The sequence below is a fragment of the Phaseolus vulgaris genome, chromosome 3 (assembly GCF_051622355.1).
Source record: "Phaseolus vulgaris cultivar YP4 chromosome 3, ASM5162235v1, whole genome shotgun sequence".
Taxonomy (NCBI): Eukaryota; Viridiplantae; Streptophyta; class Magnoliopsida; order Fabales; family Fabaceae; genus Phaseolus; species Phaseolus vulgaris.
In genome coordinates, this window is record NC_143500.1 from 8685650 (window position 1) to 8711249 (window position 25600).

The 25600-nt window shown below is 31.1% G+C and overlaps 2 protein-coding genes and 1 pseudogene across 2 annotated transcripts; 2 read left to right on the forward strand and 1 right to left on the reverse strand.

Annotated features, from left to right (window-relative positions):
• Positions 1–499: 499 nt before the first annotated feature.
• On the reverse strand, positions 500–1772 carry LOC137806475 (uncharacterized). Its single transcript, XM_068606613.2, has one exon. The coding sequence runs from the start codon at positions 1637–1639 to the stop codon at positions 689–691; it is 951 nt and encodes a 316-aa protein (XP_068462714.2). The 5' UTR covers positions 1640–1772; the 3' UTR covers positions 500–688.
• A 6381-nt stretch (positions 1773–8153) lies between these two features.
• Positions 8154–13980, forward strand: LOC137806476 (Potassium transporter family protein). Its single transcript, XM_068606614.2, has 9 exons — positions 8154–8860; positions 9114–9342; positions 9428–9676; positions 9867–9917; positions 10529–10789; positions 11457–11509; positions 11617–11731; positions 11863–12117; positions 12877–13980. The coding sequence occupies exons 1-9, from the start codon at positions 8606–8608 to the stop codon at positions 13929–13931; spliced, it is 2523 nt and encodes an 840-aa protein (XP_068462715.1). The 5' UTR covers positions 8154–8605; the 3' UTR covers positions 13932–13980.
• Positions 13981–16598: 2618 nt separating this feature from the next.
• Positions 16599–17519, forward strand: LOC150028650 (uncharacterized; annotated as a pseudogene).
• Positions 17520–25600: the final 8081 nt, after the last annotated feature.

A 25600-nucleotide genomic window follows, 5' to 3' on the forward strand; every position in this document is an offset into this window, starting at 1 on the left:
AGTTTAAAAGTGATGGCAATTAAATCATCAAACCAAAATCTACATGTTTTACAATCTATCTTTACATTCGTATTAAATCAACTTTGAATTCTGGTCATTATCAAATTGATGTCTAAATTTAAAACCCTTTTGTCCTCATTAATTAAACGAGACACCATTTACTTCAGAAGCACAGAAACACTTGCAGCATAGATAAAAATAACAAGGGTAATACTTTGCTACCTTCAACCATGATGTAACCTTTCTTCTTAGAATATCATATATCTATGTTTACTTTCAGTTTTTCCCGTTAAAGATATTGATGAGGGAAAATGGAATGTGGGGTTCTGGTAAATTACATATCCTTTCGAAATAGGCTCCTGTAATTTTAGTGGACACCTAGAAAAACTTGCTTTGGATGGAATAATGCTAGTTTCTTCTCCCAGATACTCCATACATTCACAGGGAACCATTAACAAGAGGTTGCTATATATCTTATTTGGTAACTGACTAATCATTATGGAACAGAAAATGTTTTTAATAATTAATCTGATAATCATACAATCATACAGTCATAGTACAGTAGAAGATAACATTTATTGATTAATTGTCATAAAAGGCTGCATAATCAGCTAGCTATGTCTATTTTAATCCTAGTTCTGAACTCAAATTGACGCCCTTATTTTTGTTCATAGCCGCCACTTCTCATTCACGAACCATTCTTAACATCCTTACCCGATTCCTCATCAGTTTTGCTTTCCAATTTCCCCTCCTTGCAATCATGAAAATAGATCATGCAAACCACCCATTTCAGGGGATTTAGCATGCAGGACAAGGCAACTTGTACAAAAATTGCATTCCCTTGGTCATAGCCTCCAATATGGTAGCACGAAAGCCTCACAAGATGTCCCCAAGCAAAGAAAATCAGCATCAGAAAGAGCCCCCTCCTGTGACTGCCTCTGCTGAAATACGCTGAAACAGCTAACGCATCAATACCATATATACCCTCCAACACTGAGATCACAAGACCCATGTTCCACACAGCACTCCCCTCCAAGTACATCCTTAAGACCTTTGCAAATGCCATGCTGCAAATTACCACGAGCAACACGTAAAAACTCAAGTCCTTTAAGAAAACATGGTAATTTAGGACTATCCACAGTAATCCAAGCTGATGAGTAGTCATCAAGAAGAGAACATAGATAGAAGTGACAAATGAGCCTCTCAATCTTGATAGGTCAAAGGGTGTCTCAAACATCTCCTTCAGAGTCATTTTCTTCTCTTTTGAATGCAGCTTTGAAGCCAAATCTACGGTAACAACCGCAGAGACAAACTCTAACACATAGAGAGGCACCATGTAAATGAAACCAACAAAAATCAGCTTCAGGAAATAATCCTTGTTAAATCTTGTGATAACAAGATTTTGGTTGTAGTCATACTGAGTGAAGTGACGATATGGTGGGTTGAAAATATTGGAGGTTTCAACCAGGATTTCTTGGAGGTAAATTTCAAAGTAAAGCGTGATACAAAAGAGAGGAAGAGAAGTGAGAAAGGTGAAGATGATGAAATTGAGGTTTCTTAAATAGATCGTAACAGATTTCCTGAGGATATCAGATACTTCAAGCTTCTGCTTCTGCTTAGAGTTGTTTTCACTCTCCATAACTCTTCACTTCCAAGAGCAGTGGTTTACAAGGTGAAGATTTTGCACACCATAAAAACCAATGTTTTTCTTTTTTGTGCTCAATTAGAGAAACACTGTAGGGATAACACTTGACTTATGACTATAGAAGATTGGTGTCACAAACAGTGACTTGGTTGTATGTTTTTCCACGCTAAGACAAGTTTTTTCCAACTTTGACTTGTTCTATGAATGTTCACATTGGAACTGGATTCTCTTGTCAGAGAAAATACAAGAACAATATTTACCCTTAATTCTTTTTTTTTTCTACACATTTAAAGGTTAATAAAATATTAATTTAAAAAAATTTATTGGATTATGGATGTTGGACCTTGTAATCATATGACTGGCAATTTCTTTCTGCACCTTCATAAAAGACGTGAAATGACAAATTTGTCATTTTTTTCATTGACCTCTCTTTCCCTTTTTTCTGGATTCTAAAATTCTAAACTCTAGAATTCTAAAAATAAAAGTATTCTAAATTCTAGAGTTAAAAATGTATTTTTGAATCCCAAAAATACTTCCCAAACTCTAGAATTAAAAAAATAAAAATATTTTTTAGAATTCTAGAGTTTGAATGGTCTATGGATTATACAATTTGGAAATGGAAAAAAAAAACAAATTATGCACCAAGGGTAATTTTGAATTTGAAAGATTTTTGGAGGTGTGGGAAGAAAATACGAAGGTGGAGAAAGATTTTTGGAGGTTGAATACATAATCGATTATCAACTATTTTCAGTAACACAATCGATTAAGTGTTGTGTGATTTTTCAGTACTAATCAGTTAGGCACGCTACAAAAGTCACTGAATGCTAACTTGAGATTACCAAACTCACTCTCGTACCACTGTGCTAACTCGCGAACCTCTCCAAGCCCACTCAACCAATGCAAACGTCTCTTTCAATGAAGACTTTGTTTGAATGTATTGTTACTTTCCTTGAACCACTCTTTTATATACATCCGGAATGAGTACGATATATTAATGACCTATCTACTATGAATGACTGCATTCATTGCATTCAACACATTGATGATCAAAGAGATTCCATGTACCAAAATCAGGAATCTTTGAAAACCGTGTTGTGCATGGCATGCGTGCTCCTCTTCTCGTTGTGCATGCAATGGCAATGTAATTGTGTTGCTCGTGTAAGATAAATTTTAGTTTAAAAAAAGAACCAATATTTCAATGTGTCTAATGTGGCTTTCTACTTAACGTTCTCTCTTTTCTCTTCATTGTTGAGAGGACTAGCAACACCCACCACTTTCTTTGCCCCCGCACCCTCACCCTCAATTGTCCACTGAAACAAACGGAAGTGACACTCTCTTATTTGTCTTCGCTACAGTGTCACCCCTAGAACAAAACACTATGTTAAAGGTGCACAAGAAAGAGAATGCCTAAATGCTAGCTAATATTCTTGAAATCATTCCAAACTATATGTATGTACATAATTCATTTAAATCTTGTTTGTTAAAGGGCGGCTCTACGACAATCCGCCAACTTTAATTAATTTATTTTTAAAATTTTGTATTATATATATATATATATATATATTACAAATAACTTCAATCATATAAATATTTTTGAAGTTTTTAATTGATTAATTAATATCTTTAATTGAATAAATTAAAATATTTATTATCTTTATATGTTAAATTATTCTATTATAAATAATAATTAAAAATTATTTTATAATTATTAGTAATATATGTTATAATACTCTTATATTAAATAATATAATATACAAAAAATAATCTTTCAAAATATGTTTTATTTTAATGTTGAATTTTAAAAAAGTGAGAACTAATCTCGTTTCGTCTTTTTGACTTGTCCGTTTAACAGGTTAGACAAGTCGGATCAAAACGAATTAGGGATTTAAAAATGTTAATCTAATTTCTTAGTCTAAACTTGCTTTACTTTATTTAAAAATGTTTGTTGAAGATCCATAAAAATATAATTTATAATAAGTTAAATTAAAATTATTAAAATTATTTTTAGTTTTTATATCCAAAATATAGTTATGAGCAGTTATATATCAAACAAAATAAGCACTTACGTGTATAATTTCTATTTAGGTGGTGAACGGTAGATGTTGAATTCACGCACACGTTTGTTGTGACATTAGTATTTGAAGATGTAAAAATAAAGTTAGACTTCTCAAAATAAATTCTTTGTATTGGAAGAATCCAAAGACTTGGTGAATCAAGTTAAATTATATTAAAAGAATTATACTCTAAATTAAACTAGATTATATTTTATTGTCGATAAAAAAAAACTAAATTATATTTTATTTTTGGTTTAAATAGACTTAAATTGAATTAATTCATTGATCCACCATCCATCAGTCTTTTTACAAAATAATAATTATACTATACTATTTTAAATATATATATATATTATAATTAATTTTTATTTTTATGTTAAATTTTTATATTTAAAATATAAAAAAATATTAAATAATGTAATTTAAATTTTTAAAATATATATTTAATTTTTACTTTTTATTTACATTTATTTTACTTTTATTTAAATTTATTCTATTATTTTTAAAAGTAAACTAAGATAGCTCAAAACTAAACTAAAAAAATTCAATTCATTAAAAAAAAACAAATCTTCATTACCTAATACAAACTTTTTTTTATGTAAATTATGGAGCTATGAGATAATTGTAGGGTCAGATTGTGGGGTAAAGATTGAATTTCTAAAGTATGGTTGTCCCACAGTCCATTCCTGAGTTACTTTGTTCATAGCAATAATTTCTTCCAATAATAAAAAAAAAAAAAAAAAAAAAATATATATATATATATATATATATATATTAGAATTTTAGTAACAATGACTTGCTAATCACTAAAGTTATAATTATTCCAAGTAGATGATTAAGGTAATTTGTTCATCTTATTAGTTAAATATAAATTTATCTTTGTATTCTGATTGACAATATTCATTTATATTTATTTTATTTATTCACACTTCTCTCAGGTTCATCAAGAATTTTTAATTGAAGATATTTTAAATATATTTTATAAATTAGTTAAGTCAGAACAAAATCATCAAGAACTTTTAATTTAAGTAAGATATTTTAAACTTTTCACTTCTTTTAAATTTTAGTAGATGAGAAGTTATACAACTTACTAATTAAGTTAAAAGATGTAAGCAATTAGAAAATTGCGTTTATATTATAATTACTAGCATAAATACAGGCACAATAGCGTATGTATATCCGTATTTTTTTTATTATTCAATTTTTAAGATACATAAATAATTTTGGATGAGTTAAAAATGAAAAATAAAAAATAACATGTAAAAAAAATATGAATGAATTAAACAACCTTTCTTTTTTTCTTTTCTAGTTTGAGTCTTTTTTTTTTTTCAAGTTGTTTTTTCTCTTTTTCCATTGATAGTTTTGAAATCGGAGTGTGATGATGTTCACGTTAAAGTTAGGATTGACTGACTTGGTGGTAGATACAAAAGAATAATGATTTTGGAGTGAAGAAAGTGATTGAAAATGAAGCTTATTTTATTTGATATGTGAGATTTGGTGTAAAAATGTGTGAGAGTATGCCTTAAAATAAAGAATTAAAGAAATGAGGGAGTCGGTTTGCATATAAAAACTGTACATTAATATTAAATTAAAAATAATTTTATTTTCTAAGTAACTAATATAAAATAATAAAATACTACATTGTACTAATAAAATGAGATATATTAAATAAGGATAGAATTAGAAGAAATTTGTGTACACCAAAAAGCGGTTATAATGTGGGGAATCCCTATTTATTAAATATATTAAATAAATAAAATGTAGAAAAGTTAAAATTATAATGGATACATATCTGTTTAATTAATTTTATTAAATTATTTATTTAATGTTATTTTATTTTTGGAAAATAAAAATTTAAGATACAAAGGTTGATAAATATAATAGGTATATGATATGAAAGATGATAATATATAATAAACAACATAATAGTAATATCATATATGTTAATCATAGATATCATATATCCAAAATAAAATATTATCATTTACGGGTATATTTCAATATAATAATAATACAATAATCTGACATATGTATCATTCATACATATATTTATAATCACGTTACCATATATGATATTATTTATAGGGTATAATCTGTGAATATTACATTTACTGTTATAATATAATTTAATTATAATATTAATGGATGATAATATCTATACATACATTATATTAATATGTAATGTCATGGTATTAATATGTATTATAAATTTATACTGTAATATTTTTATTTATTATAAATTTATGTATATTCATATATTTTTTAAATATATTATTATAAATAACAAATTATAACAATAACAACACATTATTATTTATAATGAGAATTCGTGTATACTTTAAACTTTTTTTAAAATTATCGGTTTTACAATTGCAATGTATAAAATATTAATACTACTTTCTCTTTTTATAATTAGTACCAATGATACCGTATGGTTAATACATAATTAATGTGTTTAATTCATTTATATTTTCATTTATTTTAAATTACCCATTTTACAATTGTAGTGTACAAAATATTAATATAAATATTTATTATTTTCTTCTTGATTTTAATGATATCTTGTTTAGTACATAATTAATTAGTTAATATGCATTTGTTGTCAGTAACTTTGATAAAATGGTGATTCTAAAATTAGTTAATTTAGTGATTATTTTTAATTTTTTTTAAAGTAATTATTTATTAAAAATAAATTATCCTATTAAAAAATTATAATAAATAAGTCTTGTTTTTCTAATTAAAAAAAATTGTCGATTTTATAAATACACTGTATAATAAAATATTAATACAAATGTTACCTATGATGAAGTTGTTTACCCTCGTAGGCTTCCTGAAAAATAACCAAAAAATGAAAAATTAAAATTACATTTCTTATAATTGGTACTAATATTATCTTATGATTAAAACACACATTATTGTCATGTGTTGTGTTTGTATGATAAGAAATGTGTTGTTTTATAAAGATATGCATGTTATTAATGTGATATATAAAGTTATGATACAATATTAATGTGTTTTTCCTTTGTTGTTTAATGCTGGTAATCATGTAATGGTTGATGTATGTGTTTGTAGCGGATGTATGATGAAAAAAGAATTATCATTAAAATATTATAATATAAATTTATAATAATATTTAAAAAAGTCAGATACATATAAGTTTTCATAAAATTAACATTTGTATTTCCATAAGTAAAACAAATAAATATATTAAATGACGTGGTGACGGCATACTAATTTTTTATTTTATTGGTGTCAAATAAAATTGTAAAATATTATTTAATTTGATTAAAATTAATATTTAATTAAAATTAATCTTTATTTGGTGTCTTAAAATTTATTACTGTAAATTTTGTTTTTTTCTTTAGAACATATGTATATAAAATATATGTCATAATTTTGCTTTATATACATCATAATTTTGCATGACATTTATAAATTTACCATATATAACTCGATATTTCTTGTGTTTCGATTACAATATATCAATAGGTACACTTAGATAATTTATGTATCTTCTCATGTATATCCGAATTTATTTAAATAAATTATAAATTTATATTATTAATAAAAATGTATAAATAATAACATTATTTATTCAAATTTTAATATTAAATATAAATATATATAAATAATATGTTATGCAGATATACATACGCTCTCGCGGATTTTTTTGCTAATATATATATAAAAGACACATCCACCTAATATTAACATAAAGAATAAATTATATTTATATAGTAAAATATTTTATAATTTTTATGAAATAATGTTTTTTTTTGTCGTTTTAAATATTGTGAATGTGTTTTTTAATTAGAAAATATTGAGAAAATAAAAAATATTAATGATAAGAATAAAGTCCCTACATTGATATCAATTTCAAAATTTGACAACATCAATTGAATTAATTATTTTTATTGACATATATGATTATATTAAAATTATCTTGTATTAATTTAATAAACAATAAAGTAATTTACTGCATGTATGTTATCACTTTAATTAGAAAGGAAGCTTGATCATTTATTTCTAATTGCATGATATCATTTAACCCAACTACGAGCTATAAATATTTAATGAAAAACATTCTAATATAATCATATCATTATTTCATATATATTGAGGTCCACCTTGAATTTTATATAAAAAGAATATTATTCACACTTCATCTTCCTTAAGTAACAACAACCAACCTCACTCTGTTAGCCATGTGATACTGACATGGGCCCAAAAAAAAGAAGAGAATTCAAATTATTGTTATTATTACTAACGTTATTACATTAAAATAATATAATTTTGAAAAAATAATTAAAATATATATAATAATGAAAAGTGATATAATTATTTTTCAGTAGAGTATTTTATTCAATAAGAAAATAATTTTATTTATAAAAAAGATAAATTTGTCTTATTGACACAAAAATAATAGTTAAAAAAAGCACCTTGGTACAGGCATTGATATTGTTGGTTTTTTGTTCTAAAAAATCTTTGTTGGATGGTGTTTTTCCAACAAGAATACGGTGGAGTTTTTCCTGCAGTTATGATCATTGATCAAACGGTTCAAACTTTTTCTAGTTACATTTTTATGTAATTTAATAATAGTAGCAGTTACTTTGAATGACCAGGATTTGATTCATGTGGGCACAAGAGAGTGACGAAGCAGAACCCACACTTTGTCTTGTTTTGTTTCCATATATTAATTATTGTATCCATGCCATTCGCTAAATTGGCTCTTGGGATGTTTCAATACGCAAGTGTTCTCAACTTCACTCTCCTATGGTTTGGGATTTGGCAGTAGGGAAAAAGGGATGAACTTTTATCTCAAAAACCATGAAAACTTGCTGATTAAATTTCACTCTTTTAGAAGTTGATTCAGTTTGGGAGCTGGGTTTTTATTGTTGGTGGAAGAATGAAGGGGGATAGGATTGAAGAGAGCAGCAGTACGAGGTTGTTGGGTAGAAGCAGCAGTGGTGGGAGCAGTGAGTCAAGGTGGGTTGATGGCAGTGAAGTGAACTGGGATGAGGTTCCTGTGTGGTCAAAGCATGCTGACGGCAGAGAAGGGTATGGGTCAATCAGGAGGAGGCTTGCCAAGTTGCCCAAGAGGGTTGACTCATTTGATGTTGAAGCCATGGAGATTGCTGGAACTCAAGCTGACCACTCCAAGGTTAATCAACCATTTCCTGTTGCACTTTTGCCTGGAATGATGATACTCTAAATGTTCTAGGTCTTGTTTAAATTCTTAATTTTTATGTGTTATTGAATCTTCATGATTACCAAAGGGAGGGCATAGTTCTCTTTTTTTTACCACTTTTAACAGACACTTAGCAGCTTTAACTTCCACTTCACCATGTTTTATTTAGCAGTTCGCTTAGAGAGCCAAATTCCTGTTTTTGATCCTTTGTTCTTATGTGAATCAGGTCCTTTCCCTCTTGCCCACACTTGCTTTGGCATTTAAGACTCTTGGTGTGGTATATGGTGACATGGGAACTAGTCCTCTATATGTTTTTGCTGATGTCTTCAGCAAGGTTCCAATTGGATCAGATGAGGATGTCTTGGGGGCATTATCATTAGTCATGTATACAATAGCAGTTATTCCATTAGCCAAGTACGTTTTTATAGTCCTCAAAGCAAATGATAATGGAGAAGGTAAGAGTTTCACTTTTCCCCCAGAATTATATACATTCTTCATGTCTGACTTATTCTAAATCATAAATTAATGGCCCAACTGTAGGAGGAACGTTTGCACTATACTCGTTGATTTGCAGGTATGCAAATGTGAGTCTACTTCCAAATCGTCAACAAGCTGATGAATATATATCCAGTTTTAAGCTCAAACTGCCTACTCCAGAACTGGAAAGGGCTTTAAAAATAAAGGATACTCTGGAAAAAAAAACGTTTTTGAAGAACCTTATATTGGTGTTGGTTCTTGTGGGAGCTTCCATGGTTATTGGAGATGGTATTCTAACCCCAGCAATATCAGGTACATAAGCATGCAACCTTTTGACATGAACTTCTGCTGTTAGTTTTTTAATTTTATCATATGATCAATGATCCTTACCGTTATGAAGTTTGATCATAAGCATATGCCTCTAGAGCTAAATTTGTCTATATGTTTAGAAGAATTTCTTGTGGTGTAACTTTAGTATGACCATGGTGCTTCTTTCATACAGTGATGTCTGCCATAAGTGGTCTGGAGGATCAAATAAATGGATTTGGTACTGGTAGGTATATTTTCCTTTGTATTTTTAGTTTTTTTTTTCTGGTCAAAGAAAAAAAAATAATTAATACATAATATCAGTGAAGATGAGAAAACTAGTAAAAATTGCGATGGTTCAGGAAAACTTCTTTCACATGATAGCTTTAGAGGGATATTCTTTTGGTGGCTGCGTGCCTTCTTTAAAAATATAACTATTACCAAAGTCTCCACGTATCTCCGGAGAAACAAATTTGTGGCACTTGATAGCAGTTATTTCAGCTACTTACAGTCTAAATAATGTTACAATTTTCTGAAAATTGCAAAGTACAAATCCTTTTACAATATTCTGGACTGAATGCAAGATTTCTCAACTTCAAGTAACTAGCTTGGAGTACTTTGATCTAAGCAGGTCAAATATGGTTCTCCTACAAAAAACCCAGTTAACTTCTTTTCTCTCTTTTTTTCTAAAGATAGTTCAGCTTTTTGCTTCCCTTTAAGATGTTCAATGTGAACAACCACCTACTAGTATTTAGATTTTTTCAAGAATGTTGGCATTTAGTCATCTTATGGAACTATGGAAACGAACAAACTTGCATTCTGCACAGCAAAACTTAGAGTTGTTGTTCTCATTTTCAGGTGAAGTGGTTGGTATTTCTATTGTAGTCCTGATAGCATTGTTCAGCATACAACAGTTTGGTACCAGTAAAGTGGGTTTCTTGTTTGCCCCTATACTTGCCTTATGGTTCTTTTGTCTGGGTTCTATTGGAGTATATAATATACTTAAATATGATATCACTGTTCTGAGAGCATTCAATCCGGCTTATATCTATTATTTCTTCAAGAAAAATGGCAAAGCTGCATGGTCATCTCTTGGTGGTTGTGTTCTGTGCATTACAGGTAATATCGTTTTGTATTTCCATAACTTCATCCTGTAGGTATTGGAATTGATTGCCATAATTTCGGGCATATTTAATTGTCAACATAGACTTGAATGATCCTATGAACTTGACCTTTACTTCTTCCTGGATCTCATTAGAGTGTTTGCAGCAATGACCATAGCATTGTGATTTATGAGCCAGTAGATGAGATCATAGTTGTATGTGGTTCATTTACCCATGCTTGATAGGATATGTTATTGTAAAATAGCTCTGAGGACAAGCACTTGTGTGCAAGGCGCATGTAGAACTTGGTGCACAGACTCCCCCTCCCTTTCCCAAAATCTTTGTCTCTAAAACACTTGCACAAAGATGTATCACACAAATGGTTAAAAGACGAAGGATGGATATCATGTTTAATTATAATACTTGGACTAGAAAATTAATACTAGTTGGTTTCTTTCAAGATAATTTACTCTCAAGTGAGCATTTTTGTTTGTTCTTGCAATTTAAGTCTGGCTTCCAGCAAAAGCAATAGAAGCTATTTACATTATCTGGAAAATATCACAAATTTTGATTTTTTGAGTTTTTTTCAGTATTCAAAACCCAATTTTGTTCTTAATGAGAAGTTTACCCCTTAAGGACAAGGTGACAAAATTTATAGAACTTGCTTGTGTATTCCTCTGCAGGTGCAGAAGCAATGTTTGCAGATTTGGGTCATTTTTCTGTACCATCAATACAGGTTTGTGAATCCTCAATTGGTTTTCTTTTTTAATAGAAAACCATTAAATTAGTGTTATTAAGTCTCCTATAGTTATTTAAATTTCCTTTCTTAAATCTCTTGTATAGATTGCCTTCACTTGTGTGGTATTTCCCTGTCTCCTCCTTGCTTATATGGGCCAAGCTTCTTTTTTGATGAAGAACCCAAGTTTTTATTCAAATGTATTCTACAAGTCTGTTCCAGGTGATATTTGTTAAGACAATGACTGCTTATGTGATACATATAAGTCACTGCCCTTAAAACTATAATAAAGATAATTTTGTTATGTATAGTAATTGTGATGATACCTGCTGTTTGTGCTTTATGTGAAACAGAGAGTCTGTTCTGGCCAGTGTTTGTGATAGCCACACTTGCTGCTATGATTGCCAGCCAAGCAATGATATCTGCTACATTTTCGTGCATAAAGCAATCTATGGCTTTGGGATGCTTCCCCAGGCTCAAGATAATTCACACCTCAAAAAAGTTCATGGGCCAAATTTATATCCCCATAGTAAACTGGTTTCTGATGATCATGTGCATAGTTGTGGTTTCCATATTTCAAAGCACAACTGATATTGCAAATGCATATGGTTAGTGTCTCTGATCTCAATTTTCTTAGAGTAATATTTTTTTTTTTTTTTTGCTCTGGGGTGACAACTGGTGTACACAGGTAAGCTTTAGAGGTGGTGGACACTATGACTCTGAGAAGTATTATGTGTCTTCAATAAACTAAATGGGTTAGAAAAAAAACTTGAAAGCTAAACTTTACAGGATATAAATTTTACTACACGTGGAAAGTTTTAGGAAAGAATAGAATGAATATTATTGTACACCAGAATTGAAAGGAGAATGTGGTGGATGTAGAAAGGATAGAGGACAAGATTTTATCTTTAACATTAATAGTTTGTGAGTACTTTTGAAAGATAAGATTGTTGCTGTCGTAGCGTTTCAAAAACTAACTTGCACTTTGATGTTGTTATGAACCAAATATTCTTAAGCAGTTAACTGAATATTCAAGGATGATTATATATTATATTTCTACCATGTCCCTTCACACAATACATTTGGGCTTGAAGGGTGAACAATATTTCTACCTTTTGCTGAAACTAAACATTTTTGTAAGAAAAATGGGGGCAGCAAGGAGCAAACTTTAGATGACTTGGTCATATAGTACAGGTCCAGATGCTTCACGAACCAACTATCTTAAAAGTTTAAGTTGTTTGGTGAAGAAGACACACAAAATGGTTTAATATTACATTTCTAAAATATTACATACATCAAATAGGCCTTATACTGAAGATCATTTGTAGTGTATCTTTACTAAATGCATTTTAATATCATTGTTGCAGGCATTGCTGAAGTTGGTGTCATGATGGTTAGCACCATCTTGGTGACCCTAGTAATGGTTTTAATTTGGCAGACTAACTTGCTTTTGACATTGTGTTTCTGTCTTGGATTTGGTTCAGTGGAGTTAATTTACATGTCTTCTGTCCTATCCAAACTCGTTGAGGGTGGTTGGCTTCCACTTGCCTTTGCTACCTGTTTCCTATCTGTGATGTACACTTGGAACTATGGCAGTGTATTGAAGTACCGAAGTGAAGTTAGAGAGAAGGTTTCAGTGGACACAATGCTTGAGCTTGGCTCCAATCTTGGAACAGTAAGAGTGCCCGGAATAGGATTGCTATATAATGAGCTTGTGCAGGGCATTCCCTCCATTTTCTTGCAGTTCTTGCTGAACCTTCCGGCTCTTCACTCAACTATAGTTTTTGTCTGCATTAAATATGTCCCAGTCCCTGTGGTTCCTCAAGAGGAAAGATTTCTATTTCGAAGAGTTTGCCCCAAAGATTACCACATATTCCGCTGTGTTGCTAGATATGGTTACAAAGATGTAAGGAAGGAAGATCACCAAGCATTTGAGCAACTTCTTATTGAGAGTCTTGAGAAATTCTTGAGAAGGGAAGCTCTTGAGACAGCCTTGGAGTTCGAGGGCAACTTAACTGATGACGTGGACAGTGTCTCAGCAAATACAAGGGACTCTGATCTTCCTGTTGGTACTGGTGCTGAGGAGCTTAGGATTCCACTGATGCATGATCAGAAAATGGAAGAAACAGGAACTTCTGCTGCTCAAGAAGTTGCATCAGCATTGCCATCTAGTTACATGTCATCAGACGAAGACCCTAGTCTTGAATATGAGCTTTCAGCCCTTAGAGAAGCAACGGAATCAGGATTCACCTATTTGCTTGGACATGGAGATGTGAGGGCAAAGAAGAACTCTTTTTTCTTTAAGAAACTAATGATAAATTATTTCTATGCATTTCTCAGAAATAACTGCCGAGGAGGTACAGCAAACATGAGAGTACCTCACACCAATATCATTCAAGTTGGGATGACATATATGGTTTGACATGGCCATGTTCTTTTCATATTATGCAATGCATCCTCAGTCTGGACCACATTGTTATTGGTATTTTTCTTTCTGTCAACTGTGATTGTTCAAATTTTCTTAGTGTCTTGAAACTTTGATTTAGTTGTGAAATCATTTGGAAAACATTTTTCATGTTGAATTTGGTTGAAAAACAAGAAGAAATTAAAATTCGAAAAACACATAAAGAAGAAAAAGAAGAAAACAGAGTAACACTGAAAAACATCTTATTGAGTAATGTGATAACATTTATACTCACAAATGAAAGAGCTCTAACTACCAAAAAACTAGTAACCGTCAAACTAGAAGACACAAGAAAGAAAAACTAAGTATAGACGGTCTACATACTAGATAGTCTACCCTGAACATACATTACTCAAGAAACAAACACTCCCTATATTCAACAAGATTCTAGATCATCTATACTCAGTCGTCTAACAAAATTTTGACAGTCCCCTCAAGTTGGGAGTAATTACTTAGCATTCCAAGCTTGGAATAAAGGATATGAAGCGTTGAAGGAGGCATAGCCTTGGTCAAAATGTCGGGTTGTTGAAAACATAAGCAAATGGACAAAGCTTTGATAATCCCTTTATGAAGTTTTCTCCGATAATGTGAAAATCAGTTTCTATGTGCTTGGTGTGTTCATGAAAAACTAGGTTGAGGCGAAGTACAAGAGAGACAATTGTGTGTCATTGGAAGATCTTGCATTAAATAGGTGAGTCATTGGATTTCATAGATTGTTGAGACAAGAGCCGTATATTCAACTTCAGAAGAACTTCTAGATGCAATAGATTGTTTTTTTGATTTCGAAGAAATGGGAGAATGACCAAGATAAATGGTTTATCCATTTACATATCGTCTAGTATATGAGCATCATGTCCAGTTAGAGTTACTAAAGACTTTAAATTGGACCTTACAATAAAAAAAACGTGAGAAATTTCTTGATTGGGTCTTATTTCAGACATTGAAGAATGTGTAAAGAAGTAAATAATTATTTAATAATGATAATAATAATAATGTATTAACTTTAAATATAAAATAAACATTATTTTAAAAAAAGAAAGAGTATTAATTTCAAAATACTAATAATAGTAAAAAGTATTTAAAATAATAATATATTAACTTCAGAATAATATTAATAATAATAAATATGATAAAAAGTATTAATTGGATAATAAAATTAAAAATAAAATTATTGGTATCTCTTATCCCTTAAAATGGGGAGACAAATAGGCATGAGTAGATTTTATCTAGTGACATTTAATGTTGATAACAATAATAATATATTTTGTGTATAAAGTTATCGTTAGAAGAATTACGAGAAAGAGGGGCAAAGAAAGAAGAGAGAGAAAAGGGGGAGAGAGATACGGGAAGAGAGAAAGAAGAGAGAGAGAAAAATGTTTAAAAGACTCAAACTAAAAAGTCACCTAGTTCACTAAGTAAGCCAAAATGTGACATCTATCATCTATGTATTTTATTTATCAATTTCTTATCTAAATGAGGTGTCCTAATTTTATTTTATTTATTCATTCAATTTATTTATTTATATCTAGTTTTGTACTGGTCTGTTTATTTATTTTATTTATCTCTAATTATTTACTGGTCCATTTTATTTGTTTTAATTATTTCTAATTATGCATTGATTTATTTTATTTATTTATTCTATTTATCTCCAGTTCTGCATTGGTTCCTCTTATTTATTTATTTTATTCATTTCTAGTTATGCATTGGTTCATTTTATCTACATTATCTCACTAACATGTATTTTTTTATTATAATTTTTTTATTTGTTTTACTTTAATAAAGATTTGAATACATTGTAGATGGAGGTTTTGACCTTGAAGATTTGAATGACTAAATCTTGTTCAAGATGAGATCATCTTGTATTATTTTGATAACCATGATAAAACTTGTTTATTTTGACTAGTCATTACAGAAATTGATTCAAATTTTTTTATACGAAATAAAAGTAGATTATAAAATAAAATCACAAAGACTGATTTTTTATATTGTTTTGATATTATGTTTTTTTATGATAGTTGTTCTCACTTTTCCATTTTATTCTTGGTACATGAAAACAAATTGTGCACATTTGAAATATCTCAATAGATGGATAATGTGAATTATCCGAATCCATTCTCTACCATTATCAATGCAATCTTCCTGGGGACAAATTCGAACATTAATGTTGTAGACAATTTAGTCACTTTTCGGGGAATGAGACATTCTACATTACCATTCGTCTTAGACATGGATGCTCCTATTATTCTAAAATGACCTATTGTGGTCACCTTTTATCTACCATCTACCTATCAAGTCAATCCAGTCAATCCATTGATTAACATATTTCCACTTCCATTGTAAAATAGATGTAATACTAAGAAAAGAAAGGACTATACATCAACAAAACTCATTCTCTTTATCTAAGGACAAGTAGGAAAGTATGTAATATATATATATATATATATATATATATATATATATACACACTTATGTAAATTAATCTTTATGTTATTTCTTCCTTTTGATCTTTGATTTTATTAATTTTAGAAGGGATGTTACGTTTAGATAGTATCAGAGCAACGTTCCATGTGAGACTTATGAAATACATCAATAATAAGATTTTTATACTAACTTGTACCATTTTAGATGACAACTTATAGCACTGAGTTGACAGAAGCAATACAGGATATCAATGACATGGCCACTACACTTTTAAACCAAAGGCCTGAAGGAACCATTGAATCACAAGGTTTAGTAGAATTTAGGAGAAATAAACCTCCACAATTCTCTAGAGGTTACAACCTAGATAATGTTGAATTATGGATCAAGGAGATAGAGAAAATATTTTGAGTTATGAATTGTTCTGATAAATAAAGGATAAACAATGTTGTGTTTGTGTTGATAGGAGAATCGGAGTACTGGTGGGATAATATCCAAACATTACTAGAAGGGGGAGAAATAACCATTACTTGGGAAATATTTAGAACAAAGTTTCTTGGAAAATACTTACCCGGTGATGTGAGAAGAGCAAAAGAGATAGAACTTATGCAATTAAAACAAGGGAGTATGTCAGTAGGGGAATATGCTTCAAAGTTTGAGGAACTAGGGAAATATTCTATTTTCTTTTATCACCTAAATGAGAGAATGAAGTCTATAAAGTTTGAAAATGGACTTAGGCTTGAATTTAGAAAAACAGTACGACTATTAGAGATTTTTTACTTTCCTACACTTATTTACAAGTGTAAATTTTTGGAAGATTAAAAATAGTCAAAATAATAAGTTGAGATATTTTGAACCCCGACCAAACAAAAAAAAGACATAATAAGGGAAAACCTTACAATTGTCATTAATGGAAATCCCCATCCAGTCAATTTTTTTTCAAAAAATTCAAGTAGGCCTATAAATAATTAGATTAGGTGCCTCAAGTGTGGACAAGATCATTATACCAAACACTGTCATCTTAAAGGACTGTTCTATTTTAATTTGTCTACCTTTAACACAATTACATGTAATCTTAGGCATCACCTGGTTAGTTTCCAATCAAGTCCTTCTAAATTATGCAAATAAATTTGTAATATTTTCTAATAATGACGATCTTTCAAAATTATCTACTAACTCTATAAGTGAACCTTTAAATGACAAAATTCAAGGATACTTGTTATTGTCTTCTATGGAATTAAAAGAGGTAGTCGATTTGAAGAATATAATAGTTGCTCGAAATTTTCTTGAGGCTTTTCTTAATGATATACATGGTTTACCACCCAACAAAGAAATTGAATTTTCAATAGATTTGATGTCTGGGACTGAACCAATTTCTATAGCACCATATAGAATGTCGCCCTCTGGACTAGCATAACTAAAGAAACAATTAGAAGAGTTACTTCAGAAACAATTCATTTTGTTAGAATTATAGGGCTAAAACAAGGGGGGGGGGGGGGTGGAATTGTTTTCGAAAGATTTTCGCAAGTGTTGAAGGTAACGTGAAAGACTATGAAGAATTAATCAATGGAAAAACTGTTCAGCCAAATATAAAACTGTTTTAAGCTTGATGTAGAAATTCAACCTGTTGTTTTTACAAAATAACTAGTTGTTTTTATCAACAGTTTTATCAAAACGGATTTAAAGCAATTTAAAGAGTGTAAGGATAGAGATATTCAAACAGAATGTTTATACTGGTTCACTTAACATCTGAGCTACATCTAGTCCTCAGAAACCACTGAGAATTCACTATGTAATCAGTCACAGGTTACAAATTACACAACCACAAAGAGGTGACTTTGAATCTCACAAAGCCCACTCACCCTCTTTACAACACCACATACCTCAAGCCAGAATCCCACTGACTTTACAGGATTTCACACTCCAAGAATGTTGATCTTGATCCCCTCAAGAACACACAACACTTCTTGGAAACACCAATACAAAAATACAATTATTAAGAAGGAAGGGAATAGAAAACATATGGGTAAATCACAAGATCAAAGAACAAAATACAAGACCCAATCCTATTCCACACACTTGAGATGATCCAAAGCTCTTTCAAAATTGTTTTTGATTGATCTCTTTCTTAGTTCAAACATAGGAGCGTAAAAAACACCTTTTTATCTTTCAATCAAATGGTTAAAATAGTTTAGAACAAAAGCCCAAGAGCAGTTGGAATCATTCATAACAGAAAAACCATATAACAACATTCTGTTAAGGTTTTCAGAAAAACAGTCGGTTGATTTTTCGAAATAACTGATTGAATGTTTTTTTACAGCATTCAAAATCACTAAGTGTCAAATAACCTGTTGTTTCGAAATTTTAACTTGTTAAAATTTGTTTGACAGCAAAGGTAAAGACAGAGCTTTTCCAAATCAGTTTGAAATCTACTAAGTGTCAAACAACCTGTTAAAACGAAATTTCAACCTATTGAAATTTGTTTGACAGTAAAGACAAAGACAAAGTTTAATATCCACTATGTCAAACAACCTGTTAAATTGAAATTTCAACTTGCTGAAATTTCACTTCCTTTTAGAAAATCCATCTTTTCCCAATGTTAAAGATTCAATTAAGCTTGGATCAACTTAAGGAGTGAATTAATAAGTTTCAAACAACTAGACACACATACACAACAATAGTAAGGTCTTCAAGCTTTCCACTAGGATTTGGAGACATCAAAGCATCTTGTTCTGTTGGGTATGAAGCCAGGACCAATTGGGTTGGACTGAGTAGACACCATGTTTTAGTGAGTGAGCTTAATCATTGTGTCCCTTTATTATCTCTATTTATCTCTATTTCAAGAGATCATTGTACTTGTAATTGGTGTGCAACAGGATATAATGAAAACCTAATAGTTGCCCGTGTGGATGTAGGTTGCAGTTGGCGACCAAACCACATTAAATCATGTGTTGTTTATTTTTCTGCAGTTGATTCGTGATTGTGTGTGTTGCTTCTGCATGCGTTTTTTTCCATCAAGTGGTATCAAGAGCCTTGGTTCGTTTACACACCAGAGATCTGATCAGCAGAAATTAATCAACGAGACTTGAAAATTGCGGCTGCAGTAGCGTCCCAAAGCTAGGGTTTCACAGAGGCGGCAACAACGTCCCAAAGCTAGGGTTTCGCAGGGCCTGCAACAACGTCCCAAAGTTAGGGTTTCGCAGAGGCGCCAACAACATCCCAAAGCTAGGGTTTCGCAGGGGCGACAACGATACCTCAAAGTTAGGGTTGCATGTACATTCTGCAGGTGTGCTGGTCTGAGACGGCACAGAGTGCAGTGCGACAGCGGTGACCAGCGACGGTGGTGGTGCGGAGCGCGAACAGCGGCGGTGCGTGTCTTGGCAGCTGCAGTCCAGTGCGACGGAGCGCCCGTGCATTGGGGACTACGACCAGGTCTGTTGGTGACTGATTTTGGGTGGTGCAATTTTTGTGGTCTTGATTTAAAAAAAAAAGGATTGCCAAGATCTGAAATTAGTTGTACCGAATATCTCGTCTAGTCATTTGAGATGGCAGAAGAAAGGAGGTTCCGAATTGAAAATTCGATGGTACAAATTTTCGTTGGTGGAAAATGCAAATTGAGGATTGGCGAGTTCAGTTACTGAGCACATCAATATGATCTTAGCCAGACTTATGTCAGTGGGCATTAAGTTCGACGATGAAGTTCAAGCTTTACTATTGCTATTGTCTTTGCCTGATAGTTGGTCCGGAACGATTACAGCAATTACCAATTCAGCGAGATCTGATTGATTCACTTTTGAGAAGATTCGTGATCTCATTCTTGGCGAGGATGTCCGAAGAAGGAGTTATGGGGAATTATCTAGTGAATCGCTATATGTCATCAGAGGTAAGAGAAATATCAGAGATAGTGGGAGCAAGAACAAAAGAAGGAGTCAGTCAAAGACTCAGGATTGCTCAAGTGTAACATGTTCGAACTGCAAGGAGGTGGGGCATTTCAAGAATCAATTCCCTAATGATAAATAAGTCAACATTGCAGAAGACTTCGCGGACGAGGACTTTTTAGTCTATTGTGTGGATAACAGTGTGGATTCTTGGGTCATGGATTCTGAAGCATTGCAGAATCTAGTTATTGGAGACTTTGGAAAGGTAAGACTAGCGGACAACAAAACTCTTGATGTTACAGGCATGGGTGACATAGTGTTGAAGACACCAGTTGGTTTCTGGACTTTGAAGGATGTCAGAGTTGTTCCAAGCTTGAGGAAAAGTTTGATTTCTGTTAGGCAGTTGGACGAACAGGGACATGAAGTGAAGTTCAGAAATCAGCAGTGGAAGGTCGTCAAGGGAACTCTTGTCATAGCTTGCGGAAGAAAGAGAGGTTCGTTGTATATAGTCGGATTACCGTGTGTGAGGGAGTGACCATCCCAGTTCAGAAGATAAAAAAAGTTCGGTTCACAGAATCTCGTGGGCAGAAGAGGGTTGTCTTTACAAGAGAGAAACCTAGAGCCACAGGTCAGATTCAGGATGAACGAGCATGGAAAGGTTCAGGAAGACCAGTCAAAGGTACTTGTGGCAGTGGAAGCACGGGTTGTGCTTCAAATAAGGTTCCTAGACGGCAGTGGGTTAGGAGAACCAGTATTCCAGCGGTTGAAACTTCTCCAAAAAATTTCTTGTTGAATATGGAGAGTGTTAGTTCTCAGGTTGTTCCAGGATCCGACAGTTCCTGTAAGTGGGAGTCGGTAGGAACAGAGAACGAGTCAGTGACTGACGTGTTGAAACCAGGGGAATTTTAACGAAGTCTTCAAAATGATTAAGAAGGCTGGTGGCAACTAGAGGTGGAACATTGAGTTCCGTCGACAAATTAAAGAAGTACATGTACACAGTTGAAGCGTAGGTGAACATTGTTCCGCGACTTCAAGTGGGAGATTGTTGGGTATGAAGTCAAGAACAATTGGGTTGGGCTGACAAGACACCATGTACACAGTTGAAGCGCAGGTGAACATTGTTCCGTGACTTCAAGTGGAAGATTGTTGGGTTTGAAGCCAGGACCAATTGGGTTGGGCTGAGTAGACACCATGTTTTAGTGAGTGGGCTTAATCATTGTGTCCCTTTATTATCTCTATTTATCTCTATTTAAAGAGATCATTGTACTTGTAATTGGTGTGCAACAGGATATAATGAAAACCTAATAGTTGCCCGTGTGGATGTAGGTTGCAGTTGGCGACTGAACCACGTTAAATCATGTGTTGTTTATTTTTCTGGAGTTAATTCGTGATTGTGTGTGTTGCTTCCGCATGCGTTTTTCCCATCAAGTTCAACACATTCGTCCCAGTGTGCGACCTTGAGGAACTCATGTTTTATTAGTAAAAAAGAAAGATGGAAGTTTCAAGCTGTGTAGATTATCGTCAGTTAAATAAATTCACTGTTAAAAATAAATACCTTTTTCCTAGGATAGATTATTTGATAGATCAACTGAGAGGAGCTTCTATATTTTCTAAGATATATTTAAAATTAGGATATCATCAAATTAAAGTAAGGACAGAAGACATACAAAAAATAACATTCAAAACCAGGTATGGGCATTATGAATATTAAGTGATGTCTTTTGGTGTAACCAATGTCCTTGTCGTGTTCCTGGATTATATGAACAAGATTTTTCACTCATTTTTGGATCATTTTGTAGTTGTTTTTATATATGATATTCTCATTTATTATAGAACAATTAAGGAGCATGAGGAGCATCTTTAAACTTTTTTTCAAATTTTGAGAGAAACAATTGTATGCTAAGTTGTCTAAGTGTGAATTTTGGTTAGAGGAAGTAAAACTTTTGGGACATGTAATTTCTAGAGAAGATGTACCAATGGACCAAACCAAAGTAGAAATTTTTTTATAGTGGGAACCAAACAAAATAGTGACTAAGTTTCATAGTTTTCTAGGTCTAGTAGGATATTATAGAAGACTCAATGAAGGATTTTCTAGAATAGTTATGCCATTAACCCAACTAACTAAGAAAGGTCAAACTTTTGAATGGACAAAAAAAATGTGAAAATAGTTTTCAACCACTCAATTTTAGAAATAGAAACTAAATTTGTAGACAAAATATAATTAGTTGCTATAGTGACTAAATTAGAGACCATTTTAGTGATTAAAAAAAAATTTGGTTTCTAAATTAGTTTCTATTATTGTTAAATGGTTTCTAAATTAATATCTAATTAGCTACCAAGGTTTTTGCCACCAAATTTAGAATCTAAATAATTAGTAGTTAAAACCTTGGTAGTTAATTAGATACCAATTTAGAAACTATTTAACAATAATAGAAACTAATTTAGAAACCAATTTTTTTTTAGTTTCTAAAATGGTCTCTAATTTAGTCACTATAGAAACTAATTATTTTTTTGTCTCTAAAATTGGTTTCTATTTCATTATTTTCTTGTAGTGTAAAATCACTAGACCAAATTGATTATTGACACTTAATGTTGGGACCAAAAAGTTAATTATACCAAAAATCATCTCGAGTTACACACTGGTTTATTTTATTATTTTATTATCTTTAGTTATGCACTGGTCCATTTTATTTATTTATCTTTAGTCATTGTGATGGAAAAACGTTATTATTCTAATAGTGATCTTTGTAATTTCTTCTTTGGATGGATGATGAAAGAGTATTGAGGAGCGAAAACATTAAAGAAACTCAAGAGGAGTTTCCATGAATTGAAATGGAGTTAGGAATTTGTGAGAGTGAGAGGTGAGGCTAACTCACTAGGAAAAAGTCTAGGCTAAGTCTTGAAGGAGACTAACCTAGGGAGAACTTAAGAACAAGTAGAATGGTCAAAATTAGACAACATTTCATTACTAATTCCAAGTTAAAAAAAATACATGTATAAGAGATTTCTATTTATAGGAGACGGTCTCTCAAAAACTCTCAAATGAGAGTGTGACAATTGTCACTACCTTATTGGTGCAAATCCTCTCCATTAAGGAGAAGACATGTGGAGCCTCATTCCTTCCTTGCCTACATTTCTATTTTCACCCCTCTTTTACTATTTTACCCTTTAATTTATTTTCTATTTACATTCTTCCCTACTTTGGTCCAAAATACAAGGTCCAAAACTTCCTAACTACTCTATACAATTTTTAGAAGGCTAAGAAGAAAAAAAAGACTCTACAAACATTTTCATTAAAGTTCGATCTTCATCTATCTTCTTGGTCGAAAGTTTCAAGGCTGGACAGTTGCCATCATATTGTTCTTTTATTTATTTATCTGCAGCTTTAACTACCAACTAATTAGATTCTAAAGTTGATAGCTAAAATTTTGGTATCTAATTATGTATCAATTTATAAATTATTTATTAATAATATAAATACTTTAGATACCAATAAGTTTTTTAATCTCTAAAATAATATCTAATTTAATTAATATAGTGAACAATTAATTTTTGTCTCTAAATTTAGTTTGTATCTAGTGATTTTTTTGTAGTTTTTTTTTTTTTTTTAAAAAAAAGAGTTGACTCATAAATAATAGGATGCATGAAATAAAACCTTGAAAATACAAGTTCTATTTTTATAAACAGTCTTTGTAAATAAATTCTGTCATTTAATATTGTAACTTCTTATTTACTTATATAAAAAATAATCCTACATCCAATTAATTTTAACACTTTAACTAATTTAATAATTAAATTATTTTAATTACATTTAATTAACTTAGCTTCATCATCAATAAAATTTTAAATATTATCTCCTAAAAAAATATTTAAAAATAAATTTTATATTTTATTAAAAAATTACAATTACAAAAAGTAAAAAATTTGCCAAAAAATAAATAAAAAAGATTTTACTCCTATTTTTACCTATGCCACGAAAAAAAATTTACATATGAAAGTTATGCATCGGCCTAACCAGCACATTTGATAAAATTAAAAAAAAAAAATCTCACTAAATGTCGGTCAAACAAACATTATACTTGCAAAAGATTAAGAAAATATGCGGGCAATTGTTTCCTACGCCATATTATTAAAACTCAACATTGTTTTTAATTTTATTTTTTTTTACGGATGCACAAATCCGGAAGTGAGTTTTATACATTCTAGATTTCAAAATTCGAAAGGTTATTTTTGTATTTTACTTAAGCTTCTGGTTATATCCAGAAATGAGTTATGAGTTCTGGATTTTCATATCCGGAATGGTGTGCTGTAAATGGTGTTGAAGATTGAGATTCGAAACTCATTCATGTTTGCTTACGGATCTTGACATCTGGAAGATCATTTATGTTGTTCAAGTAAGCTTTTGGATGATGAAATCCAGAAGTGACATATTAGTTCTGGATTTGTATATCCGAAACTTTGTAATTTGACTTACGGATATAAATATTCGAAAGACAAAAATTTTAAAATCATTAAGGATAAAACGGACATTTCACGTCGGTGTGTTGAGTGCAAATCTGAATTGATATGATGCCGGGAGAATCAGCCAAATATTCGAGATAGTGAATTTTATTTTAATTTTTTTTAGTATTCACTTAGAATTCACTTGCCCACATTAATTTTTTTTTCTCTGCCTATCGTTGGTTTGATCCATGTTATTTGCGTTTTTTTTTGTTGACGTTTATTTCTAGTAGTTAATTTCCGTTTTTTCTTTTGTAGTTTGAGGAAAATTGAATCATTAATATAAATATTAGAATATTTTTACCAGTAATTTTATCTGATTAGAATAGAATTTTCTCTCATAAGAATAAAAATGCATGTGATTCATAAAAAAAATGCAAATGAACAGCTAAGATAAGTATGCCAGATCTATGGATTTCCAAAATGGATTCTTTTGGTTTGAAGAAACCCTGACACTTAAATAATTTTTTATCCTTGAGTTTTGCCTTTGAGTTTGAATTAACATTATATATGAACTCAAATCTTAACAAGTGAAGAACAAAATGGGAATAACTGTGAGAATTTGGTCCTTTTGTCTGCTATGCAGAGTTTGGTTTGGTGTCTATGTCTCCTAATTTACATGAATCTGAACAAAGGAATTCATAAATTGTTCATGCCAATTTGAATAAGACTGGTGGCTGGGGAACATAAGGATAATTTATTATTTATCTTTCAATTATTTCATTTTATTCCCACTAAATAGTTTTTATTTTTAATACATCAAATTGCAATTATATATTTGACAGCCATTGACTATGTTTTCCCTCCCCCACCCCCGGTTAGAATCCAATT

Coding starts and splice junctions, on each gene's coding strand:
- LOC137806476 (XM_068606614.2), top strand. CDS start 8,606: ATGAAGGGGGATAGGATTGAAGAGAGCAGCAGTACGAGGTTGTTGGGT. Junction 9,343..9,427: donor AGCAAATGATAATGGAGAAG/GTAAGAGTTTCA, acceptor GCCCAACTGTAG/GAGGAACGTTTGCACTATAC. Junction 9,677..9,866: donor TCTAACCCCAGCAATATCAG/GTACATAAGCAT, acceptor TCTTTCATACAG/TGATGTCTGCCATAAGTGGT.
- LOC137806475 (XM_068606613.2), bottom strand. CDS start 1,639: ATGGAGAGTGAAAACAACTCTAAGCAGAAGCAGAAGCTTGAAGTATCT.